This window comes from Phragmites australis, chromosome 15 (genome assembly GCF_958298935.1).
Source record: "Phragmites australis chromosome 15, lpPhrAust1.1, whole genome shotgun sequence".
Lineage (NCBI taxonomy): Eukaryota > Viridiplantae > Streptophyta > Magnoliopsida > Poales > Poaceae > Phragmites > Phragmites australis.
Window position 1 is genome coordinate 4,158,538 of NC_084935.1, and position 12,715 is coordinate 4,171,252.

At 44.8% G+C, this 12,715-nt stretch overlaps 1 protein-coding gene across 1 annotated transcript; it reads left to right on the forward strand.

Moving 5' to 3' along the window:
- The first annotated feature begins 9,635 nt into the window (after positions 1–9,635).
- LOC133891910 (protein PYRICULARIA ORYZAE RESISTANCE 21-like) lies at positions 9,636–12,412 on the forward strand. The gene is made up of 3 exons (XM_062332617.1): positions 9,636–9,877; positions 10,952–11,033; positions 11,397–12,412. The coding sequence occupies exons 1-3, from the start codon at positions 9,866–9,868 to the stop codon at positions 12,200–12,202; spliced, it is 900 nt and encodes a 299-aa protein (XP_062188601.1). The 5' UTR covers positions 9,636–9,865; the 3' UTR covers positions 12,203–12,412.
- Positions 12,413–12,715: the final 303 nt, after the last annotated feature.

The window sequence follows — 12,715 nt, forward strand, 5'->3', positions numbered from 1 at the left end:
GGTATGCTGCACTATTAAGAGGGATGCAACGTAGAGTTGTTTGTCGTGTCTCAGTGCTCAAGAGTTTCTAATCAACCCAAATGAGAGTCCGCTTTAGGAATTCAATGCGAAAAGTGTGGAAGTGTTTGAATTAGGTTTTAGAGTGTTCCTAGTTTGATCCAATATGTTTGAGATCATGAATTCAGTTGGGATGTGTATCCATCTGAATAAGCTTTCCGTAGAGTCTAAAATCGTCGGAATCGGACATCGAGATCAAAAGTTATCGCTGTTTTTAGAGGTTCGGCTGTGCTGAACTCGGACATTTCGGGCTGACCTGGATACTCCGGGTTGGCTGTACTCTCCGGGTCTAGCTCCGAGCTGGGTGGTCTGTTATGGTCTAAGTGTTTCATCCGGACACTTCGGGTTGACTCAGAGACTCTGGGTTCTGGTAGTTGTTCGGACCCTCCGAGTTGTACTCTGGTCAGGGTTCTCGGTTACGTGTTCAAGTGTCAACCAAAATACTCCGGGTTAACTTGGATATTCTGGGTTAGTAGAAAAGCTATGCAACGGCTAATTTTTAGGGAAGGGTATAAATAATCCCTCACCCCACCTCTTGTTTGCTTCTACTTGTGCACGAAAGAAAAACCTTGTAGAGCCAAAAACACTCCCTCCCACTCTAATCTAGTGTGTGATTTGAGAAGAAAAGTGAGTTGTGTTGAGAGATTACAAGTGAACGTATCTCCCATCTTGAGCACTTGGGTTTATCGGCAAGAAGTTCATCATCGTGTTTGTTACTCTTAGAGCTTTGAGCTCTTAGACGACTAGGCGTCGCCACCAAGCACCCAAGGTTGTGGTGTGCCGCGAGAAGTTTGTAAATGCTTTGATTTCGCCTCTGCAAGCGAAGAAATCAAGAGTGGAAGCCAAACTCAAGAGTGACCGAGCTTGGAGAGAAAAAGCGTTGAGAGAGACCCGGGTCAAGGTGACCGAGCCTCTCAACGGAGACGCAGGAACCTCTAGTGGAGGTGTTCGAACTTCGGAAAACAAATCGTGTATCTCCTCTCTTGTTTCCTTATTCTTGAGTTCTTGTTTAATACTTGTACATATTACTCGATCTACTTACTCATGTGAAATTGATTGTAAGTTCTCCATGAATCTATTTGAAATCATCATTTGAAACATACGACTTTATTTGGTTTGAGCTAAAATTCTTTAAACGTACTTTAATTTTAGTTTCAAGCTCATTCTTTGCTAAACCCGGAAGTTCCGGATTTAACTCGGAAACTCCAGATACTGTACAATCAGCTTCGAACCTAGAGGTTCTAGATTCAACCCGAAGTATCCGTTGAACAGTGTCTTTAGGATTTTTAACTATAGTTTTTTTGCACATCTTTTGTTAGTTTTGAATAATTTTTGTCACCCTAAGATTGCAACTTTTACACTTATTTAGGATGATTGTGCACTAGTTGAGCCTAACATATTTAGGATTTTCACTTGTGAAAAATCCGTTAGTTTATTTTCTGCTGCAAGTTTATACCAATGGTAAAAGGGGATGCATTTTTGTAAAAATATCTATTCATCCCCCTGTAGGCGACATCATTGTCCTTTCAGATAGTGTACTGACCGACATGAGAGATATGGACAATGGATCCATTGCCAACAATAATTTGAGAGCATGAACAAGGAGAGAGAGTGTAGATTATCATTGTTGGACATATGGGAGGATGCACATGTGTCCAGAACCTAGTCCTTGGTATCGGACGAGGACTGTTGAAGTGCCATATTATTGAGAGCCTGAATGAGGGCACTCTGATCCTAGGAAGGAGTCGATGGAGATGAAGCAGAAGCCGGTGCAGGTGTGCCTGAGGTGGTGTATGCGTGAGATGCCAGGACTCCAGGACGTGGGCGAACTCATGCACCCATGTTGGCAGGTTGGCCACAGCCCATGGGCCATGCTTGGAAGAGGCTAGCCCAAGGGTTGGGGCCCTGAGGCCAGTTGTATTGGCCGGAAGAAGGCGCTGGTATTGGGGTAGGACGTTCTGCCACCGCCATTGCTCTTCTTCTGCTACTTCTTGTTGTTGGAGGAGCTGGAAGAAGCAAGGAGTTTGGTTCTGTTGGGGTTGAGTCGTGAGGCTGTAGATCTCGGGAAGCCTAAGGCCAATGGAGGTGAGGGCACCGGGAAAGTTGGGTGAAGACGTTGCGCCGGTGGCATGTGCCACCAGAGCCGTGGCATGCGCAACCTTTGCAGACTGCTCAAGACGAAGTTCTTCGAGGAGAAGTTTGGAACGCACCTCGAGGAACGAAGGCAGCTTGTGGTGCATGGTGATGATGGGGATGACGGAATGGAGACGTGGATTGAGCCCACGCAGAATATTGAGGACGAGATCGGATTCGTCGACCGGCGAGCGAAGATCACGAATGCGATCGGCCAACATTTTCATCTTGTGCGGTACGCAAGCATTGTCATGTCCCCTTGAAAGAGACCATGGAACTCAGCTCCCACATAGATGGATCGAGCGGCTTTATTGTCGTGGAACAGAGAACGGATGGCGCGCCATATGCTGTAGGTTGTATCTTCATCTGTTTGGACAATCTGCAGCATCTCGGAGGAGACAGTAGAGTACATCCATGACACAATGGAGAAGTCGTTATGTACTCAGTCGGAGTCGCCGTGTGCCGGAGAGGAGTTGTCGATGTGGTGGTGAGACGGAACTTGCAAAAGATCACGCGGAAGGTTTAGCTCGAAGGTCCATAGTTGGAATCATGGAGATCAAGAACCATGGGAATATGGGTCTTGATGTTGATTAGTTGAATCTGAGCAGAGGGTGGTGGATTGGTGATGACACGCGAGCCAGCATCAGATGAGGCGGAATGCGAACTCATGTCGACGCAGGGGGAGAGGCAGCGGAAAATTAGGATCTAGAGAAAGCTGATCCCATATAGGAGTGTGTGAGAGAGAATCAACACCGAGTTGTATCGATCACTAAGTACATGTTATATACATGTACAAAGGGCGAGGGCTCTAACCGACGAGCTAACAGCCTCAGCTAACAAGCAGGATCGTGCCTAATATCTAAAATACAATCAGTGACATGCAAACGGTTCGCTAACACTCAGCTTTGCAGGCTGTCCCTTGCTGCTAAAGCTTCCTCTACTATTTTCTGGGATGCTGGTGCTTCTCGGTCGATGATACTCCTAGGTAGCACTACGGTGTACAGTTCAAGAATTACGCTGCAGGCGTTGAGATCGCCCGTTCTTTTTTTTTTTTCTCTCTCTCGAGGGGAGCTATCGCAGGCACAAACAGAAGGAAGCAAAAATTATAGTATAAACCTAGTATGGCCATCGACGTTCGAAGCATCTTATCGTGCTCCGATCAGCAACAATCGACCCTTGTTCGTCGTGATGATATTTAATGGCACTATGGACCACCATTTGCACGAACTCTATAATTATACGTACAAGCTATATGGAAGAACAGGCAGCTCATCAGTAAGGGTCAATGCAAGTTCGGTTTCAGTGTGTCCTTGGAGTCGAGTTTTTCCGAAGACTGTACCGTGCTGCTAAAGCTCCCTGTACTATCTTCCGGGATCGTGCTTCCCTCTCGGTCGGTGAAACTTATGGTGGGAAGGTTTTACCTGATCCACCGAATAGATCACTGATTGTAGCACAGAAAGTTGCAGAGCAGGTAGCTGTACAGTACCAGATGGCCGGATCAAAGTATGCAACTAGAATAAGGACTTATTTGCTATTTTATTTAAATTTTCTACGGAAAATAATTTTTTAAGTGATTCTGTGGCTGAAAATGATTCTCTAGAATAAACTATATGAAGAAAGTGATTCTATGTGAAAAGTAAATCAGGAAAAGTTATTTCTTTACTCCCCAACTTCTAGTTATTTCGGAGAATCACTCCCACGGATTTCACTCAGGGAGCTAAAAACTAAAAGCTGCTGTTTTACAGAGCTTCCACTGATTCCAGTCTAGAAACTGCTCTGAGAGCTCTACCAAACAAATCATAAGTGATGCTTTGTGCTGCATGTACTAGCAACGGCAATCTCAATGCATGCACACACCATAAGTTAGAAGGAAAAAAATCCACTATGCTATGCAATCGTATGGCTTATCAGGATCATTTAATTATGTTAAAATTTATGCTAAAATAATAGGTAAAAAATTATAAGGTAGATAAGAGAATTAATAGATGAATGAGTATTAGTTGTAGAGATGTGTGGCTAAGATAGACCGAATGCGCAAAGGGGCATATGGAGTTGCATTTACCACCATGGGCAGACCTATTGTCATTCATGAGTATTCAGCTGAATACCTATTATTTTTTTAAAAAAACAAATAGAGTATATGTAAGGTATATACATATATATAAACTGAGATGGGGCAAATTCAATTTTGAGCCGGCCCAATCTCATCCAGCCGACCTACCCGTCCAGCCCACATGCCATGAGCCCATGAGGCCGAACGCCTGAACTTCTTCTTATGGTCCGCTCCTGTGAGACCTGATGGTTGTGACCTCATCTCATCTCTCCTATGACCTTAGCTGGAGTGCACTGCAGGCTACGGCTAAGGTTATTTGGTGGGTGCTGACAGGTGGCAAGCCGACTGTTGGGGCACGAAAAATGTGTCTCGAACAGAACACGATAAGAGTCCTACTCACTAAGGAGGACTCAAGCTTTAAGATGGTGAGTAGCCTTGAGGAGAGGAAGGGAGAAAGAGTCAGTGTCGTATGGAGAGGAAAAATCTGACCCTCTTCTCTGCCTTTTGAGAGCTTATTTTATAGATAGAAGAGGCATGAGAAATTATCACTCTGTTCATAAGATATTATGTTACAATCGCGTACCTAGGAGGGTATTTTAGGCTCTTCAACTCTTTACATGTGATGTAGTAACTGAGATATTATGATCGCTACAGTATGCCACCGGGCCTCATCTAAGTACCTCAGGGCTGGGGCATTTCCCTAACACTAGCAACATCAGCGAGGCGGGTGGCTAGCCGGCGAGGCAGGGGCGTAGCTGGCAGGCCTGCTGTGGCGGCGCGGCGTAGCCCGCAACTGCCACAGGGACGCATGGATGGTTTCTACAGGTCTGTTGGAAGAGACAAGATATTCTTTACAAAAGTCAAGAATCTCCACCGCTTTCATGTTGACATATTTTTAAGTTTTATTGATAGATAACTTTGAGAGCTCAACGAGAGGTTTGATGAGGTAAATACATATTTGTTTCTTTATATCACATCATTCAATCCTATTAATTCATTTGCTGCTTATGATAAGAACAACTTAATTAAGTTTGCTCAGTTCTATCTTAAAGATTTCTCAAGTACAGAGTTGATGCATCTTCCCTTTCAACTTACACACTTTATTATTGATATACGTAGAGATGAAATATTTAGAAAAGTGAAAAATCTTGTTGAGCTTTCCATTATGCTTGTTGAAACAAAGAAAAACACGTATTATGGAATCATGTACAAGTTTCTCAAATTGATGTTAATTCTTCTAGTAGGAATAGCTAGTGTTAAAATGGTATTTTCTTCGATGAATTATACGAAGAACAAGCTAAGAAACGGATGAGGGACCAACTTTTAAATGATTGTCTAGTTAAGTTTCTAGAGTGTGACTTCTTTGTGCAACTTAAAGATAATGATATCATCGAGTGCTTCCAAGCCATAAAGAAACACCAAGTTGAATTATAGTTTTTTTTTAATTATTTTATAATTTATCTAAATTAGCTAAGATGTCGCTACTATAAACAATTTGTGTACTTCAGTTATGCTATTGTAAATTTATGATCTTTTTTGTTAAACATTTTTTAAAAAATTTGAATACCCATTCTCCGAATCCTGAGTCCGCTGCTGGTAAAACGCCGAGCAATGTAAAATCTCATACACAATTTATCTCTATGCTCATCTCTCATTTGATACTCATCTTTTCCTTGATTGTTCTTACATATCCTATATATTTTTACTTACTTCTTCAATACGAATGTCAATACAAATGAATGGTTTTGATAAGTTTGGGTGGGCAAGGCTACGTGAACATTTCCTTTTGTAAAATGTATGTGGGTAATGGCCTTACACTGGTCCAATGAAAGCGGAGTTTCGTCTTCCCTGATTCTTTTTTATCGCTTTTGGGAGTTTTCTGGCGTCCATTAATCATTAATCTTTGTCTGTTCTTTCATAGGCCGAACAGTGGTCACTCCATAGTTCCCTAATTTTTGCTTTTTGTCTTTGATATTTGAGTGGGTATAACCAATCGGAATTCTTTTTCCCTGTTGTTTAGTCAAGCAAGTAGGAGAGCCAATCATCGAGCAGGATTATGCCTGAGGTGTTATAACCAATCCAACAGAAACAATAGCGTAGAACAGTGAGACGTACACATCAGGTAATCACTATCTGAAACCTAACGATCGTTTTTTTTTCAGTAGGAGCCATTGTGCTGCAAATTGGTCACATCATATCGTAGACTCGTAGGTGGAGAAACGTTTGCGTAGAGAAAGAAATGTTCGATGGATGGGGCAATTGGACGGACATGTGTTTCGCACTCTGCAGAAATGGACGGGTCACCGAACGTTCACGCTGACCCTGCCGCAGTGGCGCGAGCTGAAGCTGGAGGGACTGGGGGAGAGCACCGACACCAACTCGCGGCTACGAAAAGAAAAAAACATCGTGAAAACGCTGCAAGGAACGTGTTAGGTGACGCAGACATACGTGCACGACGCCGCCATCTTCGCGGCGCCGGTGTTACCTCGCGGCCCCGGTGGTGGGCATGGCAGCGGCATCGCCACACATGCGCCGCCGCAAGATTCAGCGCCAACAGCTTAGCGATTCGGCGTTCGGCCGTCCGCGGCGTCAATCCACTCGTTTTCCTGGTGGTTTTCACCGGCCAGCTCCGGGCACGGCCGGCGCAGAGGACTGCGTGTCTTGGCCGTCATGCGGCGGGCACAGCGCACATCCCATGTATGGCACTCACTGGTCACCTCGTAGATTCTAAGTTCCTTTTTCTCGCATCCTGACAACGTAATTGCCTTCCGCGTTTGGACTAAGGCGATCGGTCTAAGATTCTTCACGCGAGAGGAACAGACTACGGAGCAGAGGAAGCTGCAAGCTTCTGATCTGACCACCTTTCAGAAAGCCAGCAGGACATAGGAAGGTTCCAATATTTTCTTTTTTAGTCGATGAGGATCAATGCGGCGAATGGCGAATGAGTTGCGTAGCACTCTGGCGAAAAAGGTCCTTTCCTGTTCAAGATCGCGACGGCGGTACGCCTATCTTATATTTACTAATTGGAGGCTCTTTTTGGTGCCTCCACGTTAATTCTAAGAAAACTCTAGAAATTCTAATAAAAAAGTAAAACATCCCACCGTCGAATTAATTAATTGACTAACTGTAACCATAGATCAATAATCAGATGAAACAACATAGAAGATTAAAAAACAAATCATAGAGTCCAGCCCCAAGACTACTTCTTGCCTTGCCTTTCTTTCTTTTTTTGTTATAGATATTATTTGTCCAACAAGGTTACGTTAGCAAACTCCAACTTAATTACATTAGCAATCAACACACTTTTTCAAATCAATTATAATCAAACATTACAAAATTAAAACAACAGAACGCAAACATATTACGGATTATCACACAAAAATAATATCAAAGAATTTATAATGTATTTCAAAAAAATAATATGAGATATGGTGATGACATTAATAATAATAATAATTTCAAAAAATCAAGAAACAAATAAAAATCAATTTGCATAACACATAAAATGAAAATTATAAATTAGATCTATTCATAAATAATAAACATGATTCCAATATTATAAACAAAAATTATATTTATATTTTAATTCTAATATTTAAATATAAATAGTTGATGTATCTTAGTATACAGTTATTATTAACACAAATATCTACAATTTAGTCGTAAGTTAAATTTCTAGACTGTGCAGTCGCACGGGTTGATGCGCTAGTGATAAAAAAAAACACTGACACATTAGCGAAAAAAACTTTAGAACTATGCAATGCTTTTGTTGGCCTAATCCAGTCACGATTGCCTTCGCCGGTTCAACCCTGTTGCAGAAACAAATGAGCAAAGCGCAAAACTCAACCAACGCCAGTGCAAAAAGAGTGCCTCACAATTCACGAAGCCGCGGCACAAGAAACACGATTTTGCAATGCACTCCATCTCCATATCCTCTGAACGATCTGTGGTTTATGTATGTGCTCTGTTGACAAGTACTGAAGCTGTCACGCACAAAACATAAAAGCTTTGCAAAATACCAGACGAAAAGGTTTCTTCTGAAACGAAACGGTGCTCGAGTCACCTCCATTCAATTCAATGTCGTTGTGGCGCCATCTCGACCGCCTGGCGCCCAGTGCCGCCGCGGCCGCATACGACGAGCCGAGGGCCTTCTTGGTCTCCCCTCCTCCTCCTCCTCCCTGTGCGCCGGTCGCTACCGTCCACTGCGAGCGAAAATTCATGGAGACTCCGCCAAATGAGGTGTCCATTTCGGTGGCGCCCTCCCTTGCCCGGCCTGGCCGTGCCCACACTCTGAACGCAGAGGCTCGCAACACTGCTGCTAGCACTACCTCACCTGCTCGAGTCATACACTGCGAAGTTTTCTGTTCAGCTCTACTCTTCCTCTTCCTCTTTCTTTTTTTTAATGCTTTTCTTTTCTTTTTCACTCTGTCAGCTCTCTGTAATCCTGTGTCATTTCTCTTCAGCATTTTTTTAAAGGACTTCACGCGGCTGATTTTATAATAGAAGAGAGTTGGTTTAGTTTATAAGAAAAACCGACTCCGAAAACTACATAACTAAGGTCCTGTTTGTTTCCTCTGAATTCTAGATTATGAATTATGAAAACTATATAACTAAGACTCACCTTGAGTGAATCGTAGATTGTGAACTCCAAAGAACGAAACCACCACTATCGTGAGTAGATGGGCCCCTAGGACGCCGTACCTGCTCGACCAGAGAAGAGGAAGCCTTTATTTTGCCATGACAGAGTACAACTGAACGCCGGGGGGGGGGGGGGTAAGGAGGGAGCTTAGGGAAGATAAGAAACCACAGAGGCTCACTGCTAGGGGCTGTTGCCAGTCGATGCTGGTAGCGGCGGTCACGATGGAGCTGATAGGGAGCGATCTTAACGGACGGGGTCTACATCACCCTCGAGTCACCCCGAGGGGAGCGACGCGACAGCCGAAGGGAGAATTCAACCTCTTCTCTCTTCAGCATTTTGTTTGGAGAAATGTGAGTATTGCCATCACAACATTTCTCTCTCCAGTTGGTCTCTGAATTGTTTCTAACTTTTTTTAGACGATTTGTTCTCTAGATTCTAGAAGTGAATGGTGCCATTGCTCTGGTATGATTTCCTGCAAGGCATGTCGTGTCGTGTGTACCCAATGTAGATGAGAGAGGTTCATTGCCCGGATGCCTCTACATACTGTACATTATCTCTTTAGTAGATGTGTGTGAATATATGTTGTAGATTTAGTGTATGCTATAGGATGTGTATAAATATGCGTGTGTAAAATGTAATACATGTTTAAATGTAAGTTGAGATATTACATATTCTATCAGTGTTGGAGGTAAAAAAAAAAACTATAAAGGGTCAAAAGGGCTGCGAGGACCGAGAGCCCACGCGTCGGTGGCCGGGGCTGGTGCTTACATTATCTGCCGGTGCGTGCACGAGCGAGCCAGCCAGCTCAGGTTTAAAACGCCGCACGGCCGCACCCACCACCTCCTCCTCCCTTCCGTCTACACCTTTCCTTCTCCTTCTCTCTCTCCCTCTCTCTCTCTCTCTCTCTCGTGTCGGGCTGTCGGCAGCCGCCACTCCTGAAGAGTCCAGACTAGAAAGGTGACGGAGCTCCAAGCGCCATTCGCATGGCGGACAAGGTAAGGAGAAGAGCACCGATGAGCCCTGACGCTTTTTCGTTTCCTTGCTTTCTTTTCTGTTTGCCCTGCATGGTGAGTGCTGTTGATCTTTGCCTGCGCTCTCAAGTTCTGTTCGGTAGAAATTTTCACGTCTTGTGAATTGTGGAGGATTCGTGAAACTGCTCTTCATTCAACAGTGTTCATTTTCTAATTTTCTTCTGTTGCGTCTTTAGGATTAGAGTTCACTGGGTTTATGGTCAGAGATTCAGAACAGAGTTGAGAGGTAAAAAAGGTCTTTTTTTTCCTGATATGAGAAAACATGTTCTTTTAGAAACAAGTGTCATGTGTGATAGAGACTAGAAATTTTATTAGAGGTTGATACTGATAGCTTGATGGACGCCGTTTTGGTCTAAAGATGAATAGTTGCCTAAAAGTGTGAAGCACTCAACCAGAAGCATGGCAATTGAAGTACAGAGCGAGCAAATATCTCTGACCACGAAATCTCCTTTCCTTTTTTCCCCAATCACTTTCATGCGAAGATGAAAGCACACGTTTGTTTTGTTCAGTTGTCTGGGTTCTTTCACACAATCTTTTCAACAAAGCAACAAGAGTTTTACTCTGCTAATGTCCTTATCACATTTCTATGTACACTAGTTCAAACATAAGAGAATCCTCTTCGAAGAAAACGGTATCTGACTCGCTGTCTGAAATCTGAATCACTCTTCGCTTGTCCACGTTCGTCTAGAAATGGTTTTGCCGCCGACTCTCCAAGAGGCAAGCATGAAGCATCACCTCCAAGATGCTGGAAATCCCATGAAACCAGAAGTGGCGACGTATAGTTTACCTTAACCAACCGCTTCCAACTCAACAGCATGATGTTTCTCATTTTGTTGTATATTAAGAAACATTAAAAACTATACTATATAAAGTTCTTCTCCAGGTCTATGAATTCATTCTACTAGTATTACGTTCTGTTTATAACTCAATAAAAAGTTGACAAACTGAATCGGAGTATTATACCTGTTGTACTGCTGCTACTGGATCTACCTTGAAGTATTGCATTTGCCACCATTTAATCCACCGATCTCATCGCAGATCTCTACGATCGTCCTCAAGATTGACCTTGAGTGCGCACGATGCTACAAGAAGATCAGAAGGGTCCTTTGCAAGATCCAAGGTACAGTTCAGTATTGTATGCAAGGGAGATTCCATTAGCACTTGCGTATATATGTAACGGATATATGAATATCAAATGAGATAGGTAAATAACTGAGATAAATTATGGTCACAGTCGACTTGCATATCACCCTCACCACCATTCACCGATGCAAACGCTGTGTGCAGTTTGCAGTAGCACAGAACCTGTCACATTACCTGGTAACGCTCGCTGGCATGTGGGCCTACTGCTACCACACAAGCATTAACCATGCTAACGCTGGGCCCGCCTGTCAGATGATGTTGCAATGCTACTTTACTAGCCATTTATGTGTTGATGAAAAATGCATGAGCATGGCTGATTGTGATCGATTGGGTTGCACAGACAAGTTGGACATCAAGACGATCTCCTACGACGAGAAGAGCAATGCCGTGACCATCTCCGGGCCGTTCGACGCCGACAAGGTCTGCAAGAAGCTCTGCTGCGAGGCTGGCCGGGTCATCAAGGAGATGAACATCAAAGGCAAGGAGGAGTCCAAGGACAAGGACGGTGGAGGCGATAAGACGAAGGCAGCCAAACCGGCTGAGAAGGACGCCGGCAAGCCGGAGAAGGCCAAGGAGGGCAAGGCGGACAAGGAGGCCGCCGAGCCGGAGAAGAAGGAGGCCAAGGCCGAGAAGAAGGAGGCCAAGGAGGAGAAGGAGTTGAAGCCGGAAAAGGAGAAGAAGGTCAAGTTCGAGTTCGACGATGCGGCCCCTGCGGCGGACGCGAAGCCCGGCAACGCCATGCCCATGCCGGCCGGCATGAGCAAGGCCGACCTCGGCCCGCTCCTGGAAAAGATGATGGCGTCCAAGCCCGGGCCCGAGCCGCCGCGCGGCGAGCCGATCGCACCGCCGATGACGATGGTGCCGCCCGCGCCGGCCGCGCAGGGCGTGGCCGTGCCGTCCATCTGGCCCGCGCCGGCCGGGTCCGTGTACGGCTACAGCTACAACCCGGGCTACGAGCCGTCGTCGTACTACGGCGGCGGGTATGGCTGCGGATGCGGTGGGTACAAGTACTGCCGGTGCGGCAAGCCGGCCGCGCCCGGCGGGTACTACGGCGGGCCCGTGTACGACAACCAGGGTTGGTACTACCACCAGCAGCAGCAGCAGCCGTGCTGCGAGGACCCCAACGCCGAGTGCAGCGTCATGTGATGGCAGTGGCCACGGACGTGACAGTCACAGAGCAATCAGTGTGTGGTCACCCTACCAGGGCCAGTGCTGGAAAAAAAACTTCTTTCTATGTCCTGTTCTTCTTGTTTATGCCTGTAGGTTGAGTTGTGCATGTGAATAGTTGAGCTGTGGTGCTCTCTCGTGTTTATGATGAACGATAATGAGAACATAGTAGTAGTATATTTAGATGAAGCAACTTGATTACCTGGGTACTCTTAAAATCAAACTAAAAACAGGCTACGATCTTCTGAACAAAAAACTGCAGAAATTCTAAAGTGCCCCGACTCCAGACTGGTCCTTGATGCTCATCTAGGCCTCCTTTGGAATGCGGGAATTTATTCCTATTCCGACAGTTATCGAACTATTTTCTATGAAATCCATGCGACTCAAACAAAGAAATTCTGCGGTTTTCTTTTTCCGACATAGCAAGTCGTCCTCTTTGCCGAAACCCGTCTTGTTTTTCAGGGGAGACAAAGTGCTTGCATTGTACAGCAG

Bases quoted from the DNA above. Each gene is read 5' to 3' on its own strand.
- LOC133891910 (XM_062332617.1), top strand. The intron at 11,034-11,396 runs GTACAGTTCAGT...TGGGTTGCACAG, and splicing joins GGTCCTTTGCAAGATCCAAG to ACAAGTTGGACATCAAGACG.